At 37.8% G+C, this 15,338-nt stretch overlaps 1 protein-coding gene across 1 annotated transcript; it reads left to right on the plus strand.

Annotated features, from left to right (window-relative positions):
* The first annotated feature begins 1,089 nt into the window (after positions 1 to 1,089).
* On the plus strand, positions 1,090 to 11,098 carry AREG (amphiregulin). Its single transcript, XM_004038833.5, has 6 exons — positions 1,090 to 1,520; positions 2,631 to 2,879; positions 5,147 to 5,348; positions 6,477 to 6,629; positions 8,639 to 8,750; positions 10,854 to 11,098. Exons 1-5 carry the CDS (start codon positions 1,460 to 1,462, stop codon positions 8,730 to 8,732), a joined length of 759 nt encoding a protein of 252 aa, XP_004038881.4. The 5' UTR covers positions 1,090 to 1,459; the 3' UTR covers positions 8,733 to 8,750; positions 10,854 to 11,098.
* The last annotated feature ends 4,240 nt before the right edge of the window (positions 11,099 to 15,338 follow it).

Below are 15,338 nucleotides of genomic sequence, written 5' to 3' on the forward strand. Positions count from 1 at the left end.
GAGTTGCTGGGACTACAGGCTCGCGCCATCACGCCCGGCTAATTTCCTTTGTATTTTTAGTAAAGATGGGGTTTTGCCATCTTGGCCAGGCTGCTCTCGAACTCCTGACCTCAGGTGATCCACCCGCCTCGGCTTCCCAAAGTGCTGGGATTACAGGCATGAGCCACTGCGCCTGGCCTGACCTACATTCTTAAAAGGGCTGTGTTACTGAAACAATCAGGAAAGAGATACATATCTCCAGGTGAAGGAAAATGAACAATGCTTTTTCTCTTCCTCAAGTCAAGAAAAATCCAGTTCTTTAGTTGACAGTACATCCAAGTTAGTCAAATTAAGTAGCTTCCTGTCTCCGCTTCATTTTATCTACTTGTCATGATTAAATATCCTACTAGGTTGTAAGTGGGCCCTCAACGCTGACCTTTTTATCTTGGGATTTGAGAGGCACAGTCTAGAGCACTACTCTTCACCTAAATGCCAGTATGCCACCAGTAGAAATTATCCTTTAGGCTAAATATTGTTCTTCCCAGAAACTCTCTTTTCAAGGATCAGTTTAAACCTAAATTCATCAGAGAGGAAAACAGCAGATTTCAGAGTCAGATGAAGAATTCATATCCTCCTGGCTTTGAACATTATCGGCTGTGGGATGGTGTAGGTAAAATTTTAAGTGCATAATTTGGCAATAATAAATCATCAATAAATATTAATGTTGATGAGGCCCCTGGGTCACATAAAGAAATACGGAGTGAGGGGATTTGAAATTCTGGCCACTTCACAGAAATGGGTGGGGAAGGGCTCTTGATTGAGATAGAAGCCCATCCTACATGAAGCAATTCCTCATTAAGAGTTCTCTCGTCCTTTATCCTTGTTGGAAACATCAGGCAAAGCACTCTTGGTCTTAAAGTACTTTTACATCTAAATACGGAACTATTCTATTTAATCCCTGTCTGTTGTAGATGTTAAGTATACAAAGAGGTTGTCAGAGTTTGAAACATCGGGACTTCTGTCAGGTACTAGCTCCGGAACTCCAGTCCTGCTCGCCCTCAAAAACCGCTTGCAGCTAGAGGTTTAAGTTCCACTTCCTCTCCGCGAATCCTTACGCACGAGGGAGGCGGGGCGTGTGTCCTCCGCGCGTGGTTTTCGGGTAGCACCTTCTGGGGCGCCGCCTGCCTCCACCCACGGCCGGGCCTTGACGTCATGGGCTGCGGCCCCCTCCCGGCTGAGCCTATAAAGCGGCAGGTGCGCGCCGCCCTACAGACGTTCGCACACCTGGGTGCCAGCGCCCCAGAGGTCCCGGGACAGCCCGAGGCGCCGCGCCCGCCGCCCCGAGTTCCCCAAGCCTTGGAGAGCGGCGCACACTCCCGGTCTCCACTCGCTCTTCCAACACCCGCTCGTTTTGGCGGCAGCTCGTGTCCCAGAGACCGAGTTGCCCCAGAGACCGAGACGCCGCCGCTCCGAAGGACCAATGAGAGCCCCGCTGCTACCGCCGGCGCCGGTGGTGCTGTCGCTCTTGATACTCGGCTCAGGTGAGGATTCACCGGCGCTGAACTGCTGGGCTCTCCTCCCATGGCAGGTTCTGCCTCTTGAGTTTGGCTCTTGCTTCTCTAAAAATCGCCCTTTAGCTCCCCCGACCCTGCGCCGCAGGAGGTGATCACTGTAGCTCCCTCCCTAGGAGGAAAAGTGAAGGGCAGATGTCTCAAACGTCCAGGACAAGGTGTCCCAGAGAATCGCTGTACTTTTTCTTTAGTTCAGCTGAGAAGACGGGAGAGATCATTTGGACCTAACCCTTCGTTTCACAGATTAAAAAGATTAAAAAGACCAAGATCTAGAGAGGTGAAGTGATTTCCGCAGATATTGGACCCAGCAGTGTTTGCTGCCTCCTGCCTAGTTCTCCATCTCCTCTGTCTAGTGATTTCTTCTTTACCTTCCTGGAGGGACTTAGAGTGTCCCGGCGAGAGGTTAAAAGCACCACTCTGATGCTGTTTTATTGAGACCTAAGAAAAAGCAAGATAAAGCAGTGGCTTAACTCTGGGCCCTAAATCTTACTTAGTACTCAGTTTATTGTCTATGTAGTAATAATAATAATGATAATGAAAAATGACAATAATAATCGATATAATTAACCACTGTTTATATTATTTTAAAAGATTATCTTTTAAAAATATCTTTTAAAAATATGAACACATCTTTTAAAAATATCTTTTAAAAATATGAACACGTATGAAGAAAATCTGATATTTGTATCTAAAACCTACCGAAATAGGCCAGGATGGCATTCTAGCAAAAAAAGAAATGCATTTGGAATGTGAAGTGATGGGAATTTTTAGACATTAACCATCAAGTAATTGTATTAGATTAATTTGCCAATTTGGCGGGATTTTTTTGATGTGGAAATTAATGTGGATTTTCTGTGGAAAAGAAAAACTTCAGAAAAGCACTTCTGTAATTGGGACAGCTGAATTTGCTTGCTGGCAAAAATGTAAAGTTTCTTTCATAGAAATGACTCAATTACAAACAATAGCACGTGTGCAATAACTGCTTTGATGTCAAAAGATAAACTTTTCTACCTAACACAGCTGACTCGAAAGGCACCCTACTTTACCTTTTCTTTTCTTCCCTTATTCCCTCTCCTGCAGGCCATTATGCTACTGGATTGGACCTCAATGACACCTACTCTGGGAAGCGTGAACTATTTTCTGGGGACCACAGTGCTGACGGATTTGAGGTTACCTCAAGAAGTGAGATGTCTTCAGGAAGTGAGATTTCCCCTGTGAGTGAAATGCCTTCTAGTAGTGAACTGTCCTCGGGAGCCGACTATGACTACTCAGAAGAGTATGATAACGAACCACAAATACCTGGCTATATTGTCGATGATTCAGTCAGAGGTGAGTAGGGGATAAAGCAAAGTATGGCCTGTGAGATGTGGGTTTATATGAGCAAAGCTGCTTCAGAAGTAAAGCTGCTCCCCAGATTTTCTAGTGGCTTTATTGTATGTCTATCTGTTGGATAGCCCCTAGGTAAACTGAGACAAAAAGAACCATAATGTGGGCATATCCTATATGGCCAGAGTGATCATAAATGGTGTATGTCTCATTTTTAAACCTAATCTTCACAATGACTTTAAGTAGGAATTGTTATCCTCATTTTACAGATGTGATAACTGAAGCCGAAAAAGGTTTTGCTCTAGGTTCCATGGGTAACAAGCAGATGAGCTAGAATTAGAGCTCCAGTCTGTTTGATTCTATGCAGAAGAGACACTAAGCTCTTTCCCACTATGCTACATGACCCCCATTCTGAGAGACAAATTTAGACATTAACCATTCCTATCTACTTTGTATCTTAGCTTTTGTATCCCCTTCCCCCACACCACCCTTCCCCAGATAACTGCATTTTAATACAAATAAGGGGACAGAGGAAGTAATGGGACAGGAGGCATTAGACTTTAGCATTTAAGTACTAGGTGATGAGAAACTGATGGAATAATAATAATAATGCCATCTGGAAATATTAAAGAAGGGTGAATATACTTAGATTTTGTATTGCTAAAATCACTCTTTAACCCCAAATCCCATTTGTTAGTTATATAACCCGTGGTTTCTTTCAGTTTCCTGTTATCTCATATTTTAAAAAGGCCCTTTGCTTGGAGTGAAAGTACCAAAGTAAGAGAGAAATATTGCATACTTTGGAGTTTGAAGGAAGAAGAAGTTAACAGTAAATAAGATCTAAATATCCTAAGAGCATCCACTACAGAGGCAGGGCAAGATGGTTTCAGAGCTCTTGAAGGCCTTTTCTGTCCTGACTTGAGTTTCCCTGGCTTCTCCCCCTCTTGTCTGGTTCTCAGAACTGGTGAAGGGACATCAAGTGGTACCAGAGGGACAGTGACTTGGGTGAGTGGGAAGTGAGAAAACCGTTAGCGAACACTCCACTTAATTCCCTTCCTTCTCAAAGTGTGCTTTTCTGTGAGGTGGGGAAGGGGTTCATTTGTGCTTATTTTTGAAGGCATGAGATTAGACCCATCAAGGTGTCTAGAAACTGTTCTCTTAAACATGTTTCAAGTTGTTAACACCTCAGAAGGCCAAGTAAATGATTAGTAGTACAAATGATGACTGGTGCTCAAAATTGCAATGCATTGTGAAATAGAGTGAAAATGTTGGCTGAACACCTTGGAAAGGCTAAGTTAAATGTCCATGATGTTAGTGCTTATCGCAACACTTCATCATAGTGACTATTTTTTATTTGCCTCTGTCTATAGTTTGTAATCTATCTGACAAAGTGAAGTTACGTTCATTCAAAATATTTCTCTTAAAGGACTTTTCTATCTTATGCTTTTTTATCGTCAGAGAAAAGTTTCAATATAAAAATTGCATAACCACCTCTTAAACATTTGCTACTAATTTTACTTTTGTTAAATGTTATTATAATAATCTGCTAAAATACTCAGTATTTATTTTCCATTTCCTTAATCACAGATATTCTATCTTTGATACCCTAGTTGACCTTCACTATGTTTCTAATGTTTTGTATTGAATGGGTGCTGCATGACCATTATGACTAATGGTATTTTCTCTTTACTGAAATCTGTTTGCTAAATATTCACTTGGAGAAACCTCTTCAGACATTAGTGTAACAAAATGCACAGCACTAACATGCAAAGCCCTTTCCTATCTTTAGTATGTGGGTAAACTACACCTTGCATAACTGCAAGACTGAAGAAAAGTTTCTGTGGATCTGATAAGATAAATCTCTGAAGCACTGAATACAAATATTCCTGGGCTCCTGTTTTCAAATAGATTGACCACGAAAATGAGCTCCATGGAAATTATCAATTTGATTATAATCTGTTGTAATCTGGGAGTTGGAGCATTGTAACATAGAGTAACTCTAATTTATAATTCTCAATTTTTTCCACCTGCAAGTAGAACTCACTAATTCCCAACTATAATCATGAGTGGACACTACTTTCAGGTAGAAAAAACTGAAAATTATAAATTAAGGTTATTCAGTCCTCTCTAACTTTTATATTGTGTTAGGTAATGAGGCGCACATGGCTGTTACCCCTGTGAGCGCTCACTGCTATGACATCTTTCTCTCATGTCTCTAAAATTATATTCAAGTTTGAGAGACTCTTGTCAATAAATCTTTTCTTTTTTAGTTGAACAGGTAGTTAAGCCCCCCAAAAACAAGACGGAAAGTGAAAATACTTCAGATAAACCCAAAAGAAAGAAAAAGGGAGGCAAAAATGGAAAAAATAGAAGAAACAGAAAGAAGAAAAATCCATGTAATGCAGAATTTCAAAATTTCTGCATTCACGGAGAATGCAAATATATAGAGCACCTGGAAGCAGTAACATGCAAGTAAGTTTTCCCAAAGCATATAGAATTCTGTATTTCTAGCACCATGTCTGAAACCCCTAACTGCAGGAAACCATTTATTTTTCCAATGTATAAACCAAGGGTCAGTAAACTTTTTGTTAAAGCACCAGATAGTAAATATTATAGGCTTAGTGGGCCAAGATTGTTACATGTACTTAAACAACGAATTAAAGTGTAACCATTTAAAAATGTAAAATTGGTGGGTGCAGTGGTTCACACCTGTATTCCCAGCACTTTGGGGGGCCGAGGTGGGCAGATCCCTTGAGCCCAAGAGTTTGAGACCAGCCTGGGCAACATGGGGTGAAACCCCATCTCTACAAAAAACACAAAAAAGTTTAGCTGAGTACAATGGTGACAGCCTGTAGTCCCAGCAGTCTGGGAGGCTGAGGTAGCAGAATTAATTGCTTGAGCTCAGGAGGTTGAGATTGCAGTGAGCTGTGATTACACCACTACACTCCAGCCTGGGAGACAGAGCGAGGCCCTGTCTCCAAAACAAAACAAAACAAAAATGTAAAAACTATTCTTAGCTTGCAGGTTGTTTAACAAAACAAAAAAGCAGCAAATGGCCGGATTTGATCCATGGGCTGTAGTTTCCTGACCCCTGGTATAAACCATTATTTTTTGTGCATGCTCGTGCTTGCTCTCTCTCTCTCTCTTTCTTTCTATATATATATGTATGTGTGTGTGTGTGTGTGTATGCATTTTTAAAAAACTCCTTTAAAAAAGGACCTAAAGGTAATTTTTGCATAATCTTTCGCGTTGTTCTAACCTCCTCCCCGCTTACCTCCCACAAGCAGCTAGCACATTAAATAATATTGGAATGTATCAACTGCATAACAAATCACTGAACTCATCAGTTGGTCATAAAAGAAACACAAAGAATGACAAGGCGTGTCTTCTTGAAATATCACACCCAAACTAATCTCAACTTGTTCTTATACTAATAGATCCTTAGTTAGAATACATTCTGTGTCTCATTATTTAAAATACGAGTATATGGCATAACTTTTTTAATGTTGGAATTAAATGGTTCTTTATGATCTGGAAAGTAAGCTTAAAACACACCGCATGTTTTTGTGATTATAATTTTTAAATGTGAATTGTTTGCAGATGTCAGCAAGAATATTTCGGTGAACGGTGTGGGGAAAAGTCCATGAAAACTCACAGCATGATTGACAGTAGTTTATCAAAAATTGCATTAGTAGCCATAGCTGCCTTTATGTCTGCTGTGATCCTCACAGCTATTGCTGTTATTACAGTCCAGTAAGTATGACATAACTTACAAATTCTTAATAAAATAATGGGAGGTTAATTTTTTCAGTATTTCTCTCATACTCTACTCTGGTATTTTAGATGAATTATTATATTGTTGTCACTTGATCTTTGGTTTATATTTTTATATTTTATTGACAAATATCACAGAAAGTGGTCAATGTCTATGACTTGTGGCCAGCATTGAAATTTAACATGTACAGCCCTTTTATAGAAGATCTAGAAATTTTTTGAACTTAAATAATTGAAGGTTTTATTTCATGGTATTTTTGTACTCATGGTTACTTTAGAATCTCAGAAAATATTTATATCTACTGTGAAATCCTATGCTTCATCAAGCCTCAGGAGCTAATTAAGACCTGTTTATAGGAGGTTCGTAGTATCAGACATACTGCTTTGATACTAAAAACGACAAAGAACTACAAATCATCAGCAGTAAAGAATAGATATGTTTTCTGCTCATATTAGAATGCAAAATTCTGAGTTAGGAATATTATAACATGGTACTAATTTACTTAGAGCTTATGCTTATTTTGTTACTATCAAATATGAGAACTCAATTATTAAAAATAAATTTCCATCATAAGACATGGCATAGCAAGCAAGGGCAATTCTATTACTGTTTCACTCCAGCGTATCTTCCCTGTGCTCATAATAACAGATCACACACTTCACTTCGTGGCCAGTGAATGTTAGGACTAGACTGTCCCAGGTAGTAGGCACTGATGGGTGCATCAAAATGGCATTGTCTGTCAAACAGACGTCACTGAATAAGGGAAGTTGGGGGAGGACATGAATGGCTCTGTGATGACTCATGTGCTACTAGAGCTTGGGAAAAGCAAGGGACTCATTCTTCTAATTTTAGGTCTTGGTAAATAACTTTAACAGCTATCCACTTGTGTACATGATCTACCACGACTACCATTCAGGAAACAAGGGGTTATCTTCTGCCATTGTTTACAATTATTTTAAATTTAGATGAGATCATCATAACATGACACATAAAAATTTTTTCATCATGCATATCAAGTTTGATATGTAGCTTAAATTTATTTTGCACACCCTAGAATTTGTCCTGGTTTTTTAGTACCTCAAGCCAGATGTGCAAAGGTGTTTAGGAGAGATACTCTCAGACAAACCATTATTATTTTAAGGGATAGAACAAAACAATCACTAGTTAAGGAAGATGTTTTGTAATAATTAAACTTGTAATTATTCGACTTGAAATATTTAATAATTTTTTGGGAAAGAATGGATAGATTTTGTTAATGTTAGCACTCTTAAAATTAAGCAGTGGCTTTTTTCCCCTTGTCTCCCATATTCTCCTTGTGTTTGAAACATAAACACTAAACCTAAGCAGAAGTTGCTGGGTTTGTTTTCATAATTGAGGTGAGTTTTTCCCTCAACTATTACAATAAAAGAAAACTTTTTATGATTTTAATGATAATGTTTTGTGGTGGGTTAAAGACCTCCTAACAACAGGGGGTTTTTATACAACAACAAGACGTTTTTAAATAATTGAGTTTTTAAAGTGGAATGTAGCAGTAAATTAAACTAGAAGGATATATTTTATACCTAGAAATAAATAAAGCTCAACTTGTTTTGTAAGCCTGTTTTAAAAATGTTTAATCATTTAATTTGTGCAAGTATAGAGTTCTCCTATGGCAAAACTATACCATCATCTTCTCCAATTGTGCATGGCAGCTGTACTAAGTTCTGCAAAAACAAGACATATGGATGTGTTCCATACCTTCTCAGAATTGGTATATCAAGACACATTTAAACATAAGCCCTCTGGAAATGGATTTATATAAAGTCAACATAAATACCCCCTTAGAAATTGGTAATATTTTATAGCCAGGTTTAGGTTTAGTGTCAAGTATAGTGATTGCTGGTCTATCACTACTCATGAAGTGGAACCCCCTCTACTCATAAAAACCCCAATCAAACATATAGATGAATAGAACTTTGATAACATTAGAATGCCTTGTTCTCTGAAGGCTTAGAAGACGATACGTCAGGAAATATGAAGGAGAAGCTGAGGAACGAAAGAAGCTTCGACAAGAGAATGGAAACGTACATGCTATAGCATAACTGAAGATAAAATTACAGGTTTGAGTTTTAAAATATATCTTTAGATCATATCCTATAATTTTGAAAAATTTAACACTATATAATCTCAAGAAAAATATGGAATGTGTTCTTAATTATATATACACTATGAACAATGGCTATGTTAAAGTATTATTCTTTGAGTATAAGATGGAATTCAATATTGAGAATAGACTATGTGTTTAATAAGTATTATTAGGGATATAAATATGAGAGACACTGGTCTAGTTCTCAAAGAACTTATTGTTTAGTAGATAGGAAAAAAAATGTAAGAAACCAGAATACTAGGGATGTAAAATAAATGTCATGAGAAAGGAACCAATGGAGAATGAGAAGTTTCCAGTGAAAAACAGAAAGAATCCAGTGGAATTTATTTAGGGAGGAGGAAAAGATGTGTTCAGGGTGGCCTTGGAAGTGAACGTTGAAGGACTAGTGAGATTGGTTCAAGAAACTGTGAAGGGAAAGAAAGGGTTATACTGAGAAATGGAATAGATAATTTTAGAAACTTGTGAAAAATGGCTTAATCTAAATGAGTGTTAGGGGAGATACAGTTGTGATGATAGGTTGAGCTCACATGGTGGAGAGCCACAGTTGGGGGTGCTTGCACTGATAATGTGAGGGCATGGAGACAGACAATAGGTTGAATGCTCTTTTTTTACAAAGGGAAGTAGAAAGGGAGGGGGATGTAAATTTGATAAATAGGCTGGTGAAAACGTATATTCTATTTTCTTGTAAAGAGAGAGAACTGAGCATATTGTAGGTATAAGGTAAAAAGGTGTGAAGAGGAATATTTCGTTGGTAATGAAAGTGAGCAGCTAGGGAAGAAAACTCCCAGAGGAAGAGGGAGGCAAGGAAATCAAGAACACACTTAAAGTTTGTCAGAAGAAGGAACTTTATTTCCTTAAACATTCAAGAAAGATGATGTCATTTCAGTTATTGATTGTCTAACTTCAGTAGGTTTAAGAGTTACTTGAGGGCTGGGCACAGTGGCTCAGGCCTGTAATCCCAGCACTTTGGGAGGCTGAGGTGGGCGGATCACCTGAGGTCAGGAGTGCAAGACCAGCCTGACCAACATGGTGAAACCTTTTCTATACTAAAAATACAAAAAATTAGCTGGGTGTGGTGGTGAATGCCTATCATCCCAGCCACTTGAGAGGCTGAGGCAGGAGAATTGCTTGAACTGCAAGGCAGAGGTTGCAGTAAGCCAAGATCGCGCCATTGCACTCCAACCTGGGCAACAAGAGCGAAACTCCATCTTAAAAAAAAAAAAAAAAAAAAGAGTTACTTGAGATGCTTGTTGAATATGCATATTCCTAAGCCCAGCCCTAAATCTACTGAATCAGAATTCTATTTTTAATGTACACTCCAGATGGTTCTGATACTTGAACAACGCTATGTTTAGCATTGGTTAAGTACAGATATTTTGTTTTTAGCCTATTGCAGAATTAGCTCAATAATTCATAAAATGGGTAATTATTCATACCAATGCTAAACTCAGTATTTATTGCATCAAAATTTTTAATGTATTGGCTTATTGTGGTAAAGCTAAGACCGCCAGTGTGAATAAGGATGGATTTTTGGTGATTTGCCACTGAGATTTTTTAGCATAGATCCCAGAATTATTTTAGGAAAAAGAATATGCTGTGCTAGCACATAGAGGGTGCCTATTAACTGGTAGTTACTATTATTATGCCCTTGGTACTACTTTTCCTAAATTAACTGTATATCATAAATATGCTGAGACAGTTAATCTTTGATTTTAATTATGTCCACTGCATAGATTTGAGTAGGAAAACTATTTCTCATGACTGCTGTTGCATTTTTATTAAGCAGAATTTGATGCAACAGATTTGAGCATATGCAGACTTCTACTGAAGTAGGTGTATAATCAAAGCAAGTATGAAAGAGGAACTCAAGCCGAAGTAAGAGTTGTTCTCTGAAAAATCTTAGCATTTCTCAAACGATGTATTAGAAAACAACTGACAGAAATTCTGATTCCTGATTATGCTTTAAAGTTTCTTAAAGCTCTGCTGGAATTGAGCTTATCTGTAACATTTTGTTTTATTTTATTATTTTATTTTATTTTATTTTATTTTCTCACAGGATATCACATTGGAGTCACTGCCAAGTCATAGCCATAAATGATGAGTCGGTCCTCTTTCCAGTGGATCATAAGACAATGGACCCTTTTTGTTATGATGGTTTTAAACTTTCAATTGTCACTTTTTATGCTATTTCTGTATATAAAGGTGCACGAAGGTAAAAAGTATTTTTTCAAGTTGTAAATAATTTATTTAATATTTAATGGAAGTGTATTTATTTTACAGCTCATTAAACTTTTTTAACCAAACAGATTGAGAGTTTGAATATTAGTTTTGATATTGCAAGACTCCAGTGTATTTTTCTCCTAACAGTTGGTTGATCATTTAAAAAGGCTTTTCTCCCTCTTTTTACTGTCTTTACGTTGATTTTTAAAACTTATTTTTTATTAGATGACGTTCTTCATGGGAGAATTATAATCTAGAGTCACATAGTTCTCCCACAAACATGAGTGTTTATAATAATAATCCCAAACTGGTCTTACTTATCCAATGTAGAACTTATACCAAGTGCTGTTAATTATAAAAGCATCTAGAATCAAGATAAGGTGCTACCTCTCTGTTACAGTGCACCTAGATATTATAAAAGAAAGCAAACTCACTGCCCATCACTATGACCATCATAGACAATGAGAGAAAAATAAGTTTGAATATTACAAGAGTGACATTTTAAGAGAACTAGGAAGTATTTACATTTGAGACTTCTTTCCCTAATACCAAGACATGAATGTATGAGGTATCTAAAACCCACTCCTCCTTTCCCTCCTCTAGTTACTATTTTCTTACAGTATTGTATTTTAAACAAATGTGTGTGTATTGGTGGTGGATGCTCTTTCAAGAACGCTAAAGTTATGGGATGCCTCGCAGTTTGATGTCTGGCTGATGAACTAAGTTGCCTACTTACAAAACAAAACAACCTTTATGATATGTGTATGGGGGGATGGGGAATATTACCAGCAATCATCTCATGGAAGAGAAGTTCATGAATGAAAGGTGCATTAAGCATCAACACCTTCATATGTCTCTGGCATATTATCCACCAGATCCTTGCCCAGTGATCATCTAACCAATGAGCTCCCAGCCTCAGCTATACCTTATCACCACTTGAAAAGTTTTAAATGTCTAAGCTCCTAGACTGCCCTCCCAGAGCCTCCCATTTCAATGGACTAGAGTGAGTTGTTGGTATTAACATTTTTAAAAGATCCCTAGATATTTCCTATATGCAACTAGTGTTGAGCCTCATCCTAGTTCACTAAATATTTATTGCAGGTGATTCAAGTATAGTGTAAGACAGAAAAGCTCTGCCTTCAAGACATTTACCACCTAGTTAGCAGGAGGTGGTATGTTTTCTCAATGCAGTGCAGTAAATAACTGGCTGAGGTGTGCAGCAGGAATCCCTAGGATAGCTCCCAGGAGGCTATCACCTAGCTCAGCCTGAATGAGTCAGGGAGGGCTTCCTGGAGAGATGCTACCTGAAACTTTTTTGAAGGATGAATAGGAGTTATGGAAACGAGATTGTTATAGGCATAAGCAAAATTACAAAATCACCAAACAATATGACCTGAAAGAGAAAATACAGAAAATCATTCAGTATCAACCTGTGAAGTCAAAAGAGGATCTAAGGAAGCTGGGTGGTGAGGGCAGGGTCACACTGTAGGCCATGGAGAGCAATGGGAAATCAGGGTACAAACTTGATCAGATTTGCATTCCAGATAGGTCATCAGACCACAGTGTTGGGGAGGGATTTTAGCCAAGCCAAAGGTCAGAAAATAGGCTTAGAAGCAATTGAGCTATTCCAGGTGGGATGTAAAGAACATCTGAAGCTAAGAAGGGAAACAACATAGATTTGAAGTTTTATAAAAACACAAAAACGTAGCAGGGGGCAATGAAGTGCACCTGTAGTCTCAGCTACTTGCCAGGCTGAGTCGGGAGGAAAGCTTGAGCCCAGGAGTTCGAGGCTGTGGTGTGTTATGATCACACCTGTGAATAGCTACTGCACTCCAGCCTCGGAAACATTGCAAGACCTCATATCTGGAAAAAGAAAAACACAAAAACAACAAAAAAGATTATTTATTATAAAAACAAAGCTGAAAGTAATGAGATAATGGAAGAAGAGAAGAAATCTGGGATCACTCTCAGATTCCTGGCTTCAATGGCTAGGTGGCTGGTGAAATGATTTAAAGTAAGGAATCCTTGAACTGGCTAGTTCTATATTTTAGAAGGGAAACATAGCTTTTCATTTATTTTTGACTGAAGAATGGCTCTTCTCTATTTTGTAAAGTCATCGTTTTAAATTTGTAACAGATTTACGAGGAAATAACTATCAGCCTGGCCAGTTAGTCAACTGAATCAACCCTGATCCTTACCTCACATGTGAGACTGAACATAGGGAAGAAAAAGAGAAGGCCTACAAGTGTGATAATGAATTCTGCTTTGGATCGGTGGAGTTTGAGGTGTTGGAAGGCATCCAGTAAGCAGTTAGATACACAAGAAGTTCATGGAGAAAAAAAAACTTGTAGATTGAGAGTTGTCAAAATACATTTGATAACAAAAGCCACGTAAGTGCTCAAGATTACCAAAGGAGGCTATAATAAGTCAGAAGAAATATGCGTGTTGACAATTTTTGCCAGTGGTCACCACTGTGAAGGTTCTAGGCTTGCTATCCCATATACTTTTCTAGCCCTTAAAACAAAAGTTTATGAAGTCATTACAGTGGAGTAGAAGGGAAAACACTATTACCTTAAAAATAATAATAAATCTCAAATTTATTGAGTAGTTTGGTATCCCATAGACTCTTCTAAGTGCTTTACAAGTGGTAACTCATCTATTTTTTTAAAGGCTAGATACATTTTATAAATAGGTAAAGTGAGGCTCAGAGAGATTAAGAAACTTGACCACGGTCACATAGCTAGTAAATGACAGTGTCAGGATCTCTGGCTACAGAGTTGGTCCACTTAGACTCCTCTCTCTACTCCTCCTATAGTCAAGGTGTTTGTTTTGGGTTTGGAGAATTCTATATGTATGTTAGTTTAGCATGGTTTTGACTGCCATTCATTTATAAAATATTTAAATAGCTGGTTTATCTCTTTAAGACCCAAATAAGGTGGTATTGTATTTTATGTACCTGAGCTATAGCCACAAAATTTCCTCATCATCTCCTAAAATACAACTGAGCTCTTATTTATGTGCACACACAGAATGAAAAACAGAGACAATGATATATCAACCAAGTAAATATTGGAATTAAAGCTGGATACTGCTCATTAGCCACCCCACTTTCCGAAAAGACTGTTTTTTAATTGGTTAGATATCATCTACATATGTGCGTTTTGCTTAAGTTAAAGGCAATTTATGAAATGCTGGTTAGGTTAGACTACAACATTCCTTCTTGGAGGCAAACTCAATTAATTCCAGGATGTGATAAATATCATTCAGTTTCTCATTTTCCCCTGTTCATGATCTCAGAAGCTAAAAGTCTGGAGTCAAAAAGTTAATTTTAGATGACTAGGCAGGTTAAATGAGTGTGCATCAACAATCTTTGTTTTCTCTTCCCTGGGTATCTCCAGCACTGTGGCACTTTGGGAGAGGTGCATGCTATTATCATAGCCAGGTCCTCAAGAGATCCTCATTTTGTGAATTTATCTCAGAGAACAGCAAAATATTTTCCTTATTTGCCTGTATTGTGCCTAAGCTTAGGTGCTTATTTTGTATATGAAAAAACCTACTTAGTAGCTTAAGAATCATAAAATTCTGCCTAAGCCTATTTCAGCTGAACTAATTCTTTCTCCCAGATAACTTTATCCCCTCGTCTTTTTGCCCCCAGGCTAGGTAAAATTATCCTGTTATATACTCTCATAACACTTACTAACTTTCAATTCAATGATTATTTGTATAATTCTTTATTTAATATCTTATTCCCCCACTGGTCTATAAGCTCCCAAGGGCAGGGACTGTGTCTTTTTTACTGCTCAATAAATATATGTTGATTGAAGAAGGAATGATTAGAGGCCTTTCAATATCATTTCTTTTTATAATTGTCATGACAGAAAGTGTTTTGCAACTGGGAGAAGTGTATGGGTTTGAAGTCCTACATAATGTGTTTACTCACTAGCAAAAACCCTTTTATGGGTTATAAAGTGACAGTAATAACCTCTCAATGGATGTAATTCCCACTTTATTTAAGAGTGTGTAAAAATTTTACTCAAAATTTTCAGTTTTCATGGCCCTCACTTGGCTGTTCCTTTCAGGGGAAGTTTCTTTTGTTTGAAATTGCTTCTGATGTTAGATTCTCCTTCCTTCTTCATTTTTTTTCTTTGAAACAGTAGGACTTATTTCTCTTATCTAGTGATAATTTTGGTTCCTTTGTGTCCAAATCTCTCCCTATTCTTTCTTCCTTTAAACCCTTCCTAGCCTCGGGTATCTCTATTTTTACTTATTACTTCTATGAGATCAACTATTTTAAAGCTTCCACATATGAGTAAGAACATGT

The sequence above is a fragment of the Gorilla gorilla genome, chromosome 3 (assembly GCF_029281585.2).
Source record: "Gorilla gorilla gorilla isolate KB3781 chromosome 3, NHGRI_mGorGor1-v2.1_pri, whole genome shotgun sequence".
Classification (NCBI taxonomy): Eukaryota; Metazoa; Chordata; class Mammalia; order Primates; family Hominidae; genus Gorilla; species Gorilla gorilla.

Excerpts from the sequence above, each read along its gene's own strand:
- AREG (XM_004038833.5), top strand. The coding sequence starts at position 1,460 with ATGAGAGCCCCGCTGCTACCGCCGGCGCCGGTGGTGCTGTCGCTCTTG. Across the intron at positions 2,880-5,146 it reads TGTCGATGATTCAGTCAGAG|TTGAACAGGTAGTTAAGCCC; the intron begins GTGAGTAGGGGA and ends TTTCTTTTTTAG. Across the intron at positions 5,349-6,476 it reads CTGGAAGCAGTAACATGCAA|ATGTCAGCAAGAATATTTCG; the intron begins GTAAGTTTTCCC and ends AATTGTTTGCAG.